This window comes from Pleurodeles waltl, chromosome 1_2, assembly GCF_031143425.1.
Source record: "Pleurodeles waltl isolate 20211129_DDA chromosome 1_2, aPleWal1.hap1.20221129, whole genome shotgun sequence".
In the NCBI taxonomy this organism is placed as follows: domain Eukaryota; kingdom Metazoa; phylum Chordata; class Amphibia; order Caudata; family Salamandridae; genus Pleurodeles; species Pleurodeles waltl.
Genome location: NC_090437.1, coordinates 1334853601 through 1334871463, shown reverse-complemented (window position 1 = coordinate 1334871463; position 17863 = coordinate 1334853601). Strand labels below are relative to the sequence as shown.

The window sequence follows — 17863 nt, the reverse complement described above, 5'->3', positions numbered from 1 at the left end:
CAGTCGGATAACAATGTGATTGGACATTGGTTACCATGGGGATGTGGACCCATGGGTGTTGTAGTTGTTTTTTTGTTGAACTTTAAACCTGCTGTTAATAAAAAGTGAAGAAAGATAATGCATAATCCTCGCCTCCGTGTCCTTAATAGAATTGAAACTTTCCTTCTCGTTAGCTAGGAAATTTCTCATTACTGTGAAAGAAAACAAGTGAGATGCCTGTGAAAGCAAACATGTTGAACAACAGCGTGCAATGTCACAACGTGCGTGCCACCATTTTACCTGATTTGTGTGGCATTGTAAATTTCTAATACAATTATTTCTAAGAAGAGAAAAGCTGTGAGTGAAATCATAGTATGTTGCCTGTTACGGTGTCAGGCACACCATTTCTTGACATAAATCATCTAAGACTTCTTGTAAAACGGGAGAATCGTGCCTGTTGCGTTGACAGGCCCACCACTTGAACAAAAAGTACATTTTAACATTGTACAGATAAACTGATAAGGTGCCTGGCTGAATTATATATGCTCAAAATGTACAAATAATGTGCTATTTACAGAATATCCCTGGCATCTAAAATTCTTATAGTACAGAGTTTTGACTAACGGTGACATGCACACCATATTTTTTAGTCCTTTCACGGTGATAGGCACACCTCATTTTACCTCCATAGTACTGCCAGACACACCAGCACCATGAAATAAATCTTGCATGATTTTTTTTGTGTTAAGATCTGCTATACATTCTGCTGGCAGTGTAAAAAGTTAGAATGAAATGTATTTAATGTTTTAAGGAGGATTTAAAGTAGATTTGACAGCTAGCTAGAAGTTTTGTTTCTGCATTATTTACAACTGATAGTTGAGAAGGAATTTTTGTTAAAGAAATATGCGGAGTGTAATACCACCACCATTCTTTCTAAGTAGTCCAGGTAAAACAACAGGTAGATGGAGCATGTGGAAAACAATGTTTGGACACTATACTAAGGTGTGTGGAACTAATTTAAGCACTGAAGATAAATGTGCACTTTTATTACACTGCCTTGGAGGGGAAGGACAAGGAGTTCTGGAACATGTACAAGAATCAAGTGAAGAGGTACAGGTGAATTTGAATGAATATGACAAATGTATATTGAAACATGATCAACATTACTTACCACATGTTAGTATAATACTTTAAAGATATTCGGTTTGAGAGAACATGGTAGAGAAGAGCCTGCTGAAGAATTTGTAACAGGTTTAAAGAAACTAGCATCAACTACTAAGTTTGGGGGGTCCATAGAGGAAAGAATACAAGATCAATGTGTTTTAAAGTGCAAAAGTGATAAAATCATAGAAGACCTGTGGCTCAAAGATGAACTATCATTGGAGGAAGTTATTTTAGTGGCAAAAAGGGTTGAACACATGAGTTAATGTGTTTCAGAATTAAAGGTTGAAAAGAGTAAAGAGCCAGAGAAAATATCAACTGAGAAGGTAGAAGAATATGTATCTGAGGTAAAAAACAAACTGATAACGAAAGACGATAGATCGATTGAAATTCATGGGAGAATGTTATCGATGTGGCAGGAGTGGTCATAGAGCTAAAGCAAAAATATGCCCCGCTCAAAATGTAATGTATCATGCCTGTGGAAATCAGAGCATTTTAGTAAGTGTTGAAAGCCTAAACCTACGAAATATCAAGGTAAAGATATTAAAACAACCACTCATGAAGTGGTGTTTCAATTCATGGATCAAGGCAGAGAACATCTGAGTGGAATGGTGATGGTGTGAATGTACATATGAAATTTGATTCATGTACACATTTAACAATTATTTTGAGAAAGGCATATATCCAATGTTTTGAGAAGGAAAACAAATTGCAAATGATGGACATTAGTCCAGGTGGCTATGGAGGACAATCCTTTAGTATGTGTGGTGATTTCAGTGCAAGCATTCTTGGGAAAATGTATGTCTCAAAGAAAGGTGACAGTTTGATTGGTTGGACTCATCAGAAGTTGTTGGGAGTAACATTAACCTCCACTGCTGAGCCACAGGTGCAAGTACAAGAGGTGAAGTCAGAAGCAGAGGGGTTTGTGAGTGAATTTGCTTATTCATTTAGAAAAGAAGTAGGTTGTTTAAAAGGATACAAACACCTCATAAGATTAAAAAGAGGGACATTACCTGTGGCAGCCAAGGTAAAACGCATTCCAGTGCCAGTACAGGATAAAGTTGAACAAGAATTAAAGGAATTAATTGTACAAGATATCATAACACCAGTAGACACAACTGAGTTGCTATCCCCAACAGTTTTAGCTAGGAATAGCAATGGTGACATTAGGCTCTGCGAAGATTTAAGAGCAGTAAATAAAGAGGTAATTGTCGATAAGTTTCCTCTTCCAAATATTGATGAAATTGTGTCTACATTAGCGAGAGCAAAGTAGTTCACCACACTGGATCTTGCTTCAGCATATCACCAAGTGGAGTTGGTTGAGACATCTCAAGAGTTTACCTTCTTTACACCCATGGGGGCATTTAAGTTCAAATGGATGCCTTTTGGACTGGTGTCTGCAGCCTCTGTTTTTCAGAGGGTGACGGCAACAGTCCTAAAAGGGATAACAGGGGTGAGATGTTATCAAGATGATTTGTTAGAATATGGAAGTAGCATTGATGAACACAATAACAGAGTCAAACATGTATTGCAGTTGTTACTATAAGCTGGTTTAACTTTAAAACAAGCGAATTGTAATTTTATGATGAAGGAAGTGAACTACCTAGGACTTTTGATTTCAGAGGAAGGAGTAGCACCTAAAAAAGGAGTTAGTGGACACCATTGTGAAGTTTATGAATCCTACATTAAAAGAAGTGATTACTTCTTTCCTAGGAAGGAATGGTGGAGTAATATGGAAAATGCATAAGAAATGTAGGAGAGACGTCAGTGCAATTGAGAGGTTTGTTGGTAAAGAGCAAGGAGTTTGTCTGGACCTCTGAATGTTAACAAGATAAATTAAAACATGAATTAAGTAAAGCATCCAATTTGCAAGCATACATACCTGGGGAAAAGACATTTGTCGTCACAGGACTGGGTCCACTATTGAAATAAAAGAAAAATGGGAAGGAATGGCTCATAGCCTGTGCTTTGAGAAGTCTACATGGTGCTAAATAGAATTATTTAGTGATTGAGAGGGAGGTGTTGGCCATATTTTGGCCATTGAAAACATTTTGAAATTTATTTGAGGGACACAATTTAGAGTATGCACTGATCATAAACCGTTGAAGGAAGTTCTTCAAAAGAAAGGTTTAGAATGTATATCTTCTCACATAAGAAGATATGGGTGATAGCTTTACAAGAATTTGATTTTGAGGTTGAACATGTACCTGGGATTAGCAATGTATCAGAAGATTGTTTATTGAGATTAGTATCTACACAGGTGCATGAGGAGAATCAAGAAGAGTATGTGGCAGAAAATGTTAATGTGTGTGAGATAATGTTAGGTGTACTAACAAAGAGATTTGGAAAAAAGAACTGGAAGAAGAAAGAGTTGACTGAGATCATGAATATCATTCAGTCAAGAAAACTGAAAAGTTTGAATAAATCCTGGCTGTCCATTAAAGATGAGTTGACAGTAGACAGAGCTATGTTTTTGAGATGGACAATATTAATTCCTCCTACAAATTTGAGGAGAAGTGATATCTGAAGCAGATCAGGGAAATCTTAGAATTATAAACACCAAAGAAAGGTTAAGAACACATTTTTGGTGGCCAGGTATAGATTTAAATGTTGAACGTGATGTAAGAGATTGTTTGGAGTATAAGAATAGTGACGGATGCTTTTGCTGTGCCGTAAGTTACCAAAGAACCTGTGGCAAGAAGTTGCTATTGATATTAGAGGACCATTGAACGGGGAACAAAACACTCCCTATTTAATTGTGTTAATGGATTTATATTCACGTTGGGTGGAAGTAACTTGTTCAAGAAGTTACATCTAGAGTAAATAAATTAAGTTGGAAAGATGAATTACAAAAATGTATAACAGTACATCGGATGACACCACATACCTCTACAGGAATATCTCCTTTAGAATAATTTAAGGGGAGAGCACCTAATACAATTATGTGTCTCAGATGGATGGATTGGGACAAAGGAATAAAGTACAATGGTGTAGGTGAATGTAGGAGTCAAGAACTACGTTTGTGGAGTAAAAGAAAGGAGTATGTTTGCTAAAAAAAGAGATCTGTAAAGGAGAACATTGTGAAAGTAGGAGATTGGATAAAAGTAAAAGCACCTGTAGGATGTATGCCATGGTCAAAATACACAAGATCAGGTAAAGTGATTAAATGTTTTGATAATGCGGTCAAAACTGAAGATGGCAGAGTGTGGCATAAAAGCAGAGTGTAGTGTTGAAAGGCCAAGTAGATGGAAAGGAAAGTGTCAATGATGAAAATGTAAGTTTCTATAATGAAAGTTTAAAACATTAATATAATACTTTGACAGCAGGAAAAGAAACAACAAGGAGGAAACATTTACGTAAATGTAAATATCCAAACTACCTTAAAAAAATGTGTTAGACCTGACAGCTTTTGCCGTGGTTTCCCTGTACTTTTTTGCTTCTGACCCCCTGTTTTTGGATCCTGTGCTGTAATTTGTTTTTGTTGGTTTTGATACTCTGGGCACTTTACCACTGTTAAAGTACAAGTTCTCTCTGTCTAAAAGATATTGATAATTGTTTTTCTTTGATTGGCACATTTGATTTACTGGTAAGTCCCTAATAAAGTGCACTATGTGTACCCAGGGTCGGTAAATCAAATGCTACTAGTGGGCCTGCAGCACTGATTGTGCTACCCACAGGAGTAGCCTTGTAAACATTTCTCAGACCTACCACTGTAGCGTTTGTGTGTGCAGTTTTGTACTGCCAGTTCGACCTGGCAAGTGTACTCACTTGCTAGGCCCAAACCTTCCCTTTTACTGCATGTAAGTCAGCCATAAGGTATGCCTTAGGTAGCCCCAGGGGCAGGGTGCAGTGTATCCTAAAGGTAAGACATGTATTGGTGTGTTTTACATGTCCTAAGAGTGAAATGCTGCCAAATTTGTTTTTCACTATTGCAAGGCCTGTCTCTCCCATAGGTTAACATGGGGATTGTCTTGAAATATCTTTTAAGTGCACTTTCCAATAGGAAGCAGATAGAGGTATATAGTTTGGAGTCTCTGAACTCACAATTTAAAAATGCATCTTTTAGTAAAGTTGTTTTTTTAGATTGTAAGTTTGAAAATGTCACTTTTAAAAACTGGGCATTTTCTTGCTTAACCATTCTGTGCCTCTGCCTCGCTGCTGAATACACATCTGGGTCAGACTGACAGTTGGGCTGTTTGTGAATTCACTCTACACAGTGACACAATGGGAGCTGAATTGTGTCCTGCATATCCTGATGAGTCTTCCTGGGCTAGAGTGGGAGGGAGGAGCTGACACCTGCACTTAAAAGGGCAGTGCCTGTCCTCACACAATACAGTCTCCAACCCCCCTAGAGTGTGGCTGGGGCAGGGCAAGGAAGAGGCAGGGTCTTGTGCACTGCAAAGACTTCCCTTTGAAGTTTGCCTACTTCAAAGGCAGAAAAGAGTATAAGTATTGGACTGCTGACCCCACAACTTCAGAACACTTCTGGATCTAGAGGAACCATTGCCATGGAGAAGAGCTGGATGCTTGATGAGGACCTGTCACTCTGCCTGTTGCTTTGCTGTGCTGGTCTGCTGCTGCTGCCACTTCTGCCCCGGGAGTGAAGAGACTGGACTTTTCTGTGTATCCTGCATGTGAAGATTCCCCAAGGGCTTGGACTGAGCTTCCTCCTGTTAAGAAGTCTCAGGGACCAACACCTGGGTACTTCTGCTGAGGACCCTGACTTGCTGAGTGGTGCAAATCCAGTTCCTGGGCCCTTGGGAGGGAAGGCTGGCTTGCAACCAAGCAAAAACAGGCACCCCGATGCCGGACAAATCCAGAACCGGTGCTGCTGCCTGCCACTCGAAGCCATGGTCCCCGCTGGAGTGTGATGACCCCGACTGATGCCGCAGGTCCGATGTAGCCTCGCCGAAGCCCTGCAACATCGTGAATCCCAAGTGCTGTGTCACTGATGTCAATGACGCCCGACTCTGCCACGGCACCTATAGCCCGTGGCGTGACTGTGACCCTGAGAGGTCGCCCCACCATGTCTTGACCCACCGTATTCATCTACCACGCCGTATTGTAAGGACCCGAAGCCTTACCCTGACTCCACATCACCTCCCCTGTTGTGCAGTAGGTAGCCAACGACACACCAGATTCAGCGACGCCTCACCTCCCCGACTCTGTGTACCAGATTGTTTTCTTTATTACTAAAGGTACTGTACCTGGGGGTCCGTGAGACTCTATGACCGGCACCTGCCTTGCCCGCAAGGGGCATCAGACTGTTGTAAACGACTCTGTCAACGACGTTGGGATAGCCCCAGTTGGAGATTTTATGTTTCTGAGTGTTTTTATTTGGATTTAATCTTTTAAAATGTATATCCCTGCTTGTGTATGTTGGGTTTTTGTCATTTTGGTATTGTTTGATTTAGATAAATATTGGCTATTTTCCTAAACTTTTGTGGAGTCCTTTTGTGGTGTTTTCAGTGTATTGCTGTGGGTGTTTGTACAAATACTTTACACATTGCCTTTGAGATAAGCCTGACTGTTTGTGCCAAGCTACCAAGGGGGTGAGCAATAGTTATCTGAGCTGTGTATTTCCCTTACCCTGACTAGAGTGACGGTCCCTACTTGGACCGTGTGCAAACTAATATGTTCAATAAAATTTGTTTAATTCGATTTAAACTGTTTCAGTGCATTTGTGTGCTTCCATAAATAATTTGAAATATAGTTACATTGTTCATTTTTATGTATTCATTAAGATTTGTTATTGTTAAGATGATAGTACAAGTATTTTATAGTTTGTTAAAGGGGGGAGAAGTGTGGTATATTGCTAAAGCAAATTATTATAAAGCATATTAAAGTAGTATAGGAATGTAGAATTCAGAATGTAGAATGTATTCGAGAATTTATGAGGTCATCCAAGTGATGGTTGAAAGAGTCAGTTGCACCGGATTCCTGACGGTTGAGGTGCCTTAATAAAGCGTAACTTATTTATTTTCGTACCTGGATTATTGGAGCTTCTTTCACCTCGTTACAGGCTAATCATCCATGAAGGTATCCAGGTGCTAGGAATTGGCTGCTGAGGGTGATATCAGTTGATGAGCCAGGTCTGGAGTAACTTTCTGAATTCTGGGGCGAAAGGGCTGGTATAGATGGGGGATTAGAGGTTCAGAGGTGAAGGGGAAGGTCTTTCCAGGACTTGGCGGCGAGATAGGAGAAGGATCGTCCTCCATTGTAGCTTTGACAGATGCAGGGAGTGTGTGCAAGGGAGGAGGATCACAGATGTCTAGATGGTCAGTGGAAATGCAGGTGCTGGTTGATGTATGCTGGTCCTTGGTCATGAACGGCTTTGTAGGCATGTATCAGCACCTTGAAGTGGCACCTCTTCAGAATGGGGAGCCAGTGGAGCCTCTTGAGGTGGGGAGTGGTCTAGATCTGTTTTGGGAGGTTGAGGATGAGTCTGGAGGCAGCATTATGTATGGTTTGCAGCCTCTTTAGGAGTTGGAGTTGGGTAGTGATTTGCACATAGAGGCGTTGGCATAGTACAGGAGACTGGTGACAAGGGCCTGCATGATGTTTTTCCTGGTGTTGCCAGGGAGACATCTGAAGATCTTTCAGAGTATGCTGAGAGTGAGGAAGTAGGTTGAGGATAATGCATTGATCTGTCTTTTCTTGGTGTGCTTGCTTTCCAAGATGATGCCAAGACTGCGGGCGGAGTCGATCAGCATAGGTGAGAGTCGGAGTTCGGATGGCCAACAGGAGTCACTCTATGGGAAGGTGTTGTTTCCAAGGATTTGCACTTCAGTCTTGTCTGTATCAAGCTTTATGCAGTTGTTGTTCATCTAGTCAGCGATGCTCCTCAGGAATATGTAGAAATTGGTTCTGGTGGTGGTGGGGTCTTCTGACAATGAGAGGATGAGCTAGGTGAGTTCTGCATAGGATAAGATGTTGATGCTGTGTGCTCTGACAATGTCGGCTAGGGGTGTCATGTAGGTGTTGAACAGGGTGGGTTTGAGGGACGAACTTTAGGGACGCCGCAGATGATGCTCTTGGTTTCTGAGGTGCTCCCTGTGAGGAAGGAGGCTATCCATTTGAGGACGTCTGCCCGGATTCCGATTTGATGAAGTCTCTTGATCAGGGTGTGGTTGGAAGCTGCATAGAGGTCAAGGAGATCAAGGCTGCTGTTTCTCCCCAGTTAAGGATGGTTCTGATGTCATCGTGATAGAGGTCAGAGCGGTTTCTGTGCTGTGGTTGGCTTGGGGGCAGGATTAGGAGGTTGTGGTTCTCCAGGTGTTCTCTACAGGCAAAACCCTATTGTATTGGAAAATGTGTGAGATCCAACAGGAACAATTATGAAATTTAATGTACCTTTTGCAGACAGATAATGTTGATTTAAAGCCAAAACAGCTTGCAGGAACAAACGAACACTGGCAAAGCCAATAGGTCTGGCATTGGCCATCAGCATTCTGGCAATTCGTGTTTTGTTTTTTTCATGGTTTTTGCAAAACGTTATTGTTTGAAAATAAGCTTGGCCCTCATCCATGTAAAACCTCTTTTCTTTGATAGAAAGAAGGCAAGAGGGGAAAAAGAGAAGGAAATAAAGAGAAGAAAGGAACGGAAGCAAGAAGGGAAGAACATCAGAATGAGACAAAGAGAAGAAAGAAAGAAAAGAAAATAAGTAAAGAAAAAGACAGAAAACAAGAAAAACTAAAGCTAGAAAGAAAGAAAAATGAATGAGGAAGGAAAGAGAAAGAAAAAAGAATGAAAAGGCAAGAATGAAAGAAGGAAAGAAAGAAAGTAGAACGCAAAGAAAGAATGGGGAAAAAAAACAAGAATGAAAAAAGTCAAAAGATTATAACTTAATACAGAACTGTTTTGAATGGACACAATCTGGTATGCTGCAAAATAACAATTAAAAAAGCATAACTCCCCAAAATGAATTACAGGAGCATTGATAGGAGGAGGGATCTGTTAAAGATGGAATGTGCATCAGATGACACCTACTATCACATCAAAGGCCACACTAAAGTAAGTATAAAATAAAAACACTTGCACTGAAAGGGACTACCTTGTGTGCAGATGAGTTCCTTGTGAGAGCAAAATGCAGTCACTCAAAGTGAAGTTAAGCAGTATCTTAAGCAGACTGACCCTCTGGCCCATGCTATGTGCTGTAATGGGTGGAAGCAAAATGTGAATTACACACCAGCAATGGATGGCTGAAAGCTCCTGTATGTAAGTATATTATACATATTTTAGTAAAATCAAAAGGTCTTGGCTAACGCCATACCTGAAACATTGCATGGCTAGAAGCTCCTTCCCCTCCTGGGAGGCACAGATCTGGTCACTGACTGCCAGGGACTGGATCAGTAAAGCTCAGACACACTGCGTGCAGCATGGTAGGCTCCCAGCTTAAACAGGGTGTCTGCTGTGGACAGCAGGCATTGCTGAAGCTGAGAAAGTCAAAGCATGTGGCCATGACAACACTTCTCTAGCTTAATGCTAACAGAGTGTTAGCTTTTGAAATATGTTAACTCCTGAATGGCCAGCACTGGTTTGCAGCATGTTTGATCCAAACTTAGTAGTACTGTTGGCAGTCAACCAACATGGGGAAAGAAAATTAAAATGCATAACATATTTTGGCACATAACGGTGAGGCGGGAAAATGATCTAGTTTGCATTAGTCTAACTCCCAATGTGTTTGTTATATGTGGCCAGAGCTTAATTTGTATCGCAGTGAATGCCAGAGGCCACAGTTGTGCTCAAAAGCCCGTGGCCGGTGCTAATAAGCGTCTCTGTGCGAATACCAAGGCTGTGTAGTCCTGGATCCACCTCAGGCCTCTTTAATCCACTGCAGATGCTGCTGCCCCTTTATCTCACACTTGCAGGCTCTTGCTTTCTTCACTGTTGACTGTTGTTCCATCTTCTCTTCCTTATTCTTTGCTATTCTCTGTTTTCCCCTCGCTTGTTCCCTCTGAATGTCTGATAGGGAAAAAATATGTGCCTGTCCACAAAAATGAGTGCCATTGGGCTCTGCTGGCAACCATCAGCTGAAATTAAGCACTGTTTGTGGCAGGGCTGCTTCAGTATATATTCCCCAAATCAGCGTCAGGACAATGTATTACTAAAAACCTGACGACAGCCCCTTGTTTCCAGTAGCCCTCTACAATGCCCGTATGACCTGAACCCAGTGATGTTCCGTGGGATGACTACGATGACATACATCCTTTTGTGGACCACAGTAGTGGAGGGGCAGTAAAACCACTTTCCCTGGTTTTCCTACCTCCTACCATTGGCAACAGCAGCTGACATCTCAGGGTTACTGTAGAGGTGGTTACAGGGGTAAAAACACTAGAAGTAGGAGCAAAGGAGGTGCAGTCAAAGGAGCCGCCTCTACCAAGCAGTGACTCTCTCTTCCCCCGATCATGCTACACCTGCTGGGGGTAGATTACAGGTATTTCTCTGACAGTGGGAAGAAATCACCTCTGACCAACTGATCCTCTTGTTCATGCAACACAACTACTGTCTAAATCTCACTGTATCCCCACCAAACATCCCACTCTACAAACACACTCTCTCTGCAGAATATCCGAGCCTCCTTCGATTAGAGGTATAGGCGCTTCTTCTCAGAGGAGCAATAGAACCTGCGTCACTACACCAGCTCGGCAAAGGAGAGTACAACATATACTCCAGATACCTCAAAAAGAGTAGCATCCACATATTTTCTTACATGGATAATTGGCTGATCAAGTGTGCAAACAGGCAACAGTGTTTTTCCTTCACTCAAACAATGATAAACCTTCTTCACAATCTGGGCTTCATGATACAAACAGTTAAGTCTCACCTTCAGCCCCTCCAGATCCAGTCTTTCCGAGGGAAACCTTTCCCTAGCCAAAGTATGGATGCAAGATTTCCAACGATCACTGCCTCTTCTTCAACCACATCACTACCTGGCGGTCACAACATGTATGCGCCTCCTAGGAATGATGTCCTTTTGCATAGCCATAGTTCTCCATACAAGATTACACGTGTCCTCTACAGGAGTGCTAAGCAGCGGCAAAGGCAGAGGGTCAATGGGAGGATCTAGTGTTGATACGGACCAGCATCCATTGCTCTCTGCAGTGATGGAACAGCAACAACCTATTGCTCAACCAGTCCTTTCTAGCCCAGTTCCACAGGTGACTATCACTTGAGACGCCATCCTGTCCTGGGGTGGTGCATCTGCAGCAAATTACCATGTGGTGTATATGCAGAACACACCAACAGGGCTTTCAAATTAATTACCTAGATGTACTGGCCATTTCAATCAAACCATTAAACTCCTGGTTTTCTTCGCACTGCAGGTCCCTGTGGTAGAGAGGGCCCTCCATACCCTTAAATGTCAAGCGTGCCCTCATGTACTACATTGATAGAGCCAAGCCCTTTTGTAATACTCAGCAACTCTTTATTGTTTTCAGCAAATCCCATAAATGGCAGGCTTTGTCCAAGGCGGGATAGCCGGTGGATTGTCAAATGTATCCAAACTTGGTACATTAAGGCTAAAAGGAGCTTGTCATCCCACCAAGACCACACTGTACTCACAAAAAGGGCATCTCTATGCCTTTCCTTGGCAATATTCCCATAGCTGACTTATGTAAGGCACCTACATGGTCCACTCCACACACATTCACCAGGCACTGCTCTGTGGATGTCCTAGCACACCAACAAGCTAAGGTTGGCCAGACTGTTCTATGAACCCTTTTTCATCCCTCTGCAATATGCTCCAGCGAGCCACCACATAGAGGATACTGCTTTACAGTCCATGCAGAGCATGTTTATCTACAGCCACACATGCCACAAACAGAATAGGTTACTTACGCTGTAAGCATCTGTTTGTGGCGTGTAGTGCTGTAGGTTCACATGAGTCTACTACTTCCCCAGAAGCCTTTGGCTGTTGCAGATGTATTTTCTCTTTCTTCCTTTTGTGTAGTCCACAAACCATTCTTTCCTGTGCTCATCTTCATCCTCATATGCCGTGCAGAAAAGAGTCTAACAATGGAGCCGATGCACATGTGCACTACCAACCTTAGGAGGAGCCACTATACCACATCACTCAAAAGTCTTCTTCGAGGAAAACAAGTTGCAAACGTCCAAGCCCAATTCTAGATGGCAGGAGTTTGCAGAGAATGTGAATCTAGAGCACTGCACACCACAAACAGATGCTAACAGGATGACGGGTGAAACCCTGAAACTGGTCCCAGGATGCTTGTTTCTGGTCCAGTGAGGACCTGGCTTGGCAGTTCGGGCTGGACTGTTCCCATGAGGAACAGGGTCAAGACTGATTTGCATATGGCTGGGTCAAATCTGGGGTGGCATGGTGAGCAAAAGAACGATGGATTAAACCCAGATCTGTGACTGGGGGTGAGTGTTTGCATTGTTCAGCACTCCGTCCATCATCCTTTTGTGTTGCTAAAGTTGCCCTAAGTGGGAAGGGTATGCCCAGATGTGGGTCCCTTGCTCACTGTGCCACTGGATTCAAGCTAGCCTGGCTGATGAAGGGTGAAACCCTGAAACCGGTCCTAGGATGCTTGTTTCCGGTCCAGTGAGGACTTGGCAGTTCGGGCTGGACTGTTCCCATGAGGAACAGGGTCAAGACTGATTTGCATATGACTGGGTCCAAACTAGGGTGGCATGGTGAGCAAAAGAACGATGGATTAAACCCAGATCTGTGACTGGGGGTGAGTGTTTGCATTGTTCAGCACTCCGTCCATCATCCTTTTGTGTTGCTACAGGGTAAGTAACATATTGCTTACTCTTGTCTCCGTTTTTTTATGAACATTGCATGAGACGAAAACACAGGTTGGAGGCTTCTAAAAATCATCATAGTTAGTGAGATACATAATACTGAGAGTCTGAACACACACCTCTGCCTGAGAGAGTTGGAGGACAAAGTACTTGCCCACACCTGAGTAACCCAACACTGAGAAATAACAAGGGGAGCTGGAGGGAGAGAAAAGAGGGGTATCCCAGTCTGTAAGACAGTGGCCCCTGGCAGAGAGCTAGAGTACCTAGGTTTTAGTAGTGTGAACTATAATGTTTTACAGTATATTAAAGTACTTTTCTTTTATAAAGATAATGGCCACTGGGCATTTATGTCATTATGCTGTTGAGTGTTTGTTGAGTGATGAGCCCGTTGTATCCCCACACAAACCATTCTGTGAAGCCCACAACTGCCACTAACACGTAAGTGCTGAAGGGACTGTTTTTGGCCCTGTCTGCTGAGCCACATTAGGATGTGCCCTGGGACATCACAGGTGAACAACCCCAGGCCCTACAGTTGAGACGCAGCAGCCTATGCTTGCCCCATTGCCCCTGGTCTGACAAAAACTATGATGCCATCAGAACCCATGAGTTTCATGATGGAGACATCAAGCATGGTCTCTTTATTTACTCCTATTTACTCCTATTGATGACATATTTACATTGTGTATTGTGTCCATCTATTGAGAAGCACTCTATAAATTATTACTGGACCATTATGTCATACCCTTTGGATTTTCTTGATTCTAAGCTGTCTCGTTCCCATCAATGAGAAACTCAACAAATGGTATTTTGCCCACCACGTATATTCATTTGTGGCTACAGTGGGTATTCCCCTAGCTCGCCCCATAAATGGAGAGTGATACAGCTCATCACTCTAGCATGAGTAATATTCGCTTTACATACTTTGGGTACTCTCCTACAGCTCCCAATCAATAGTTTATGCTTCGGTTGATCACTCTACCATGTAAGTACTCACCTAGCTCTCCCCCATCTACAGAGAAATCCTTTTCCAGTATGGCCCATTTCTGCACCCTTTGAGCGTTGGAAGCCGCCCTTTGGTTCACCCGGTCCAGGCCCTCCTGGATGGCCTTGTAGATGGCTGGGTCCTTGGATCTCACCACCTCCGACACCCGCGTAGCCCTGCTGCCCAGCTGCTGGCAGAACTGGATGGCATCGGGTGTCAGATCATCCCCGGGCATCAGTGTGTTCGAATCTGTGGTACACTGGAAGCAGATAAAACAGCACCATATAAAGGAGCAACCTGTTTAGGACCCATTTTCACATAATCTCCTTCCTACGAGTTCATGAGAGTTTCACAAACTCTATATCAAAAGAATGATATGCATAGTTAAAGGTAAATTGTACGGTGGGTATAAATAGTTTAGGCAGTAATGGGCATTCAAGATCTTAATTTCAGATTGATATCACAGCCAGCAGTGCATATTACTGACCATGTTTTATAATGATCAGTCTTGGAAATGCACTTATTTTATAAAAAAAATTACTTTGAAATTGATGACAAAAAAATCTAAATTCACCTAATTATGATATAAATAAAAGTGATTCCAGGAAGACAAGTTTGTTTTCAACAAAATTTGGAGAGAGTAGAAAGTGATCATGGGACACACCCCCTAAAGAAGGGATTCTAATGGTGCGAAGTACACAGAAACAATCTACAGGAGGATGTGGAACTGACACAAAGAAGTACAAGTGATTTTGAGAATTACAGATCGAAATAAATGCATGTTTTGAAACTATAACAAATGTGTGGAAAATAGTATGATAAACACAGATATAAAAGGAGACCAGGAATAAACATGAACACAGGTACCATCGAGTGCCACCAACCCCAGTTCTTGTGGAGACACGAACCAGGACACAGGGAGTGCAGACAACATAAATAACACTGTCTCTTGAGGAAAGCATACAGCATAAAGCTACACATTAGTGGGACAGTGTTTTGGGGGTAAAGCATTGTTATGGGGCTGAATTGTTAGGAACAATGTCAATGAACAGCCTAAGGACTTTGGTGTTTCCTTTGGTATTTCTTGGAACACCTTTCTTAGCTTCTTTGCACTGAACATGGATCATCTCTCCTCCCCTGCCCTTCACCTCACCTTTAGATACATCAGCACCGACAGTCTTCTGGCTTCCATCTAGACTTATCAGCATCTTCATACTGATCGCATGGATTATCTTCAGAGTAATCATCGTGGCCAAGCTTACACCTTACGTTTAAAGTAATCAGCATGGACAAGATCTACCCTCCTATCGAAGAACAGACCGGTAGGAATGAGGTTTATATTCTTACCCGTGGAGTAACCAGCATGAAGACACTCTATCCACTGCCTGACGGATGATCATAGCTCTAGCCTGCTACCTGAGAAGTGAGTAGTACGGATGAGCAGGAATGAATTCCACGCTCATTCCTTCACAGTGATCAGCACGGATAATCTCTTAACTCTTATCTGAGGAGTCCCAAGGAGTGATCAGAACAGAGAATAGATGAGCACCATCCTGCTACCTTAGGGGAAATCAGCATGAACATGTTGTTCCACATTACTTTTATAATGTTCAGCATGCACAATCTCTCCTTCCTCCAGTCTTCAGAGGGCTCAGAAATGACAACTTCTCCCAGTTATCTTTTGGATTGATCCACACGATGGAGTCCTCACCTTCACATATAAGCTTTTCATCCTGGCAAACTGTGCTTACCTTTAGGGTGATCAGCATAGACAAGAACTTCCTCTTGTCGCCAACTAACATGGCGTTACTGATAATGGGCACCTCCTTTTTCAGATCGCTCTCAATCGGAATTGGGGCAATGTTCTCTCCTCCTGATGTGATAACCATCTCTGCAATCAATCAGAGACAAACACCAAACATATTTGAGATGTATGTGCTGAAGCTTGTTCAATTACTCTCTGAAGAAAGTGACCCAAAATAAAGGAAACAAGAGATCACAGTCTGCGTGCGCCATTGTACATACAACTATGCACACCTGATGGTTTCCTGTTGCAGCCTCAATATCTAGAGTTAGGGGCCTGATTTAGAGTTTGGCGGAGGGGTATTCTATCACAACGGAGATGGATATCCCATTTGCCGAAATACACATCCCATAGGATATAATGGGATTTATATTTTGAAGGACGGGATATCTGTCACTGTTGTGACAAAGTAACCCCTACTCCAAACTCTAAATCAGGCCCTTAAATCCAGAATCAAAAAGTGCATGTTTTTGGGAAACTACAGTTTTAGATGTGACTGTTACCAGTATAAGTTGAGAATAATGCACTAAACACCAAGCATTGGTAAATCCAATTGGTCTGGTCTTTTAGCAATTTTAGTTTTGTCATGGTTTCTGCAAAACTGTATTGTTATAGGCAATAAGGAAAGGAAGAGATCAAGAAGGCAAAACGCAACAAATAAAGTAGGCAAGAAAAAAGAAAATAAAGCAGAATGGAAGAAGGAAGGAAAACAGAAAGGAGGAAAGAAAGAAACAAAGGCAAGAAAGAAGGAAGGCCAGAAAAGGTAAAGAAAGCAAAGAAAAAAGTAATGTTAGCAGTCATTGCAAAATCGCTAAAATAAACACAAACAAATTGAAAAGGGGGCAGGGTATGAATACCCTAACCCCCTAACCTTCCACCAGTGCAAAAAAAGTTTTTTTTTTACATTCATGAAGAAATTCACAAATATTCATAAATTTCACCATGAATTAAAAAAAGAAAAGTGTGGTCTCCTGCGCTTGGTTTTGATTTTATTACCAGGTGGACCAGGTTCCGGAGGCATGGTAAGTTAAAAAAACATAAAGAGAGGGGGTGCATGGGGCTCCCGCCCTAGGTCTCTTAAAATTCCCAGGGACCACAGCCTACCCGGGGCTACATTTGATATATATGGGGGAGGGGGCTGAACGGAATGCCTCTCCCACCCCCTGGGCCAATAACTGTTTTTAAACGAAGGAGGGGTGCTGAGCGTCCTAAAGGTACTATAACCCCCACCCTCCCTATGCACTGCTAATTACCCTACATGTTACATCAGTCATGACATCATTTATGACATCATTGATAACATCACTGCAACATTTGCAAAAAATAAGTGAATGATGAGAAAACTGTGCATGGCGAGGGTGCGAGTTGTAGTGATCTCAGGGCACAAGTTATAGTTACTTGAGGTAACCTTAACTTTCTGTGGTTTTGTGTGAGTAAATTCATAACCTAATTACAATGTCCCTGTAAACTTTGTTTTTTAAGTGAATGACTTTGATTTGTATTTTTTTATTTCCTATATATCTATATATTTATATATATATTACCTACTGGCAGTCGCCAGTAGGTAGTTATAGTTAGAACTATGTTTCCATAGTAAAAACATTTTTGACTTGCCTATATCTTTGGCACTGTTTGACAAATCTTGATTTTTTTTTTTTAAATGTGTGCAAAGATTCTTGTTGCGCATGTAAAGTTTCGGGGTGATTCGTCAAGAGGTGGTCGAGAAAAAGTGGGTCGGGTGATAAAGGTTGTGTTTCCCATGTTAATTCCCATAGGACCTTTGAGCACGACTACAGCCCAAACCACGGGATGGAATTACACTAAATTTGGCAGAAAGCTAGTTGTCTGTACGCAGATAGTACTTTGGAAAGCAGGAAAGCAGGAGTAAATCACAATAACTTTCCTAGAGTGCACAAGAACACAAGAAAGAAGAATATGTAAGAGCCAGAAGAAACTGCAAGACACCAAAAGTGGATTCCTGGTCCTGAAGACCTACGGAATAAGGGGACCAAGTCCAAGAAGCACAGAAGAGTCCAGGGAGAACAGGAGCCCCTGTTAACCCGGATGAAGGTGTGAGAAAGTAGCCTCTTTCTAGCCTTGTTACCCCCACTTTTGGCCTGTTTGTGAGTGTATGTCAGGGTGTTTTCACTGTCTCACTGGGATCCTGCCAG

The 17863-nt window shown here is 42.2% G+C and overlaps 1 protein-coding gene across 1 annotated transcript in view; it reads right to left on the bottom strand.

The window, feature by feature from the left end:
• The window catches only part of LOC138251856 (long-chain-fatty-acid--CoA ligase ACSBG2-like), a 374130-nt gene that overhangs the window by 27002 nt on the left and 329265 nt on the right, over positions 1-17863 (bottom strand). Inside the window, exons 11-12 of the mRNA XM_069205685.1 lie at positions 15640-15779; positions 13901-14147 (exon numbers count right to left, since the gene is read on the bottom strand). Coding sequence (XP_069061786.1) covers positions 13901-14147; positions 15640-15779 — 387 coding nt within the window. The remainder of the gene's footprint in view (positions 1-13900; positions 14148-15639; positions 15780-17863) is intronic.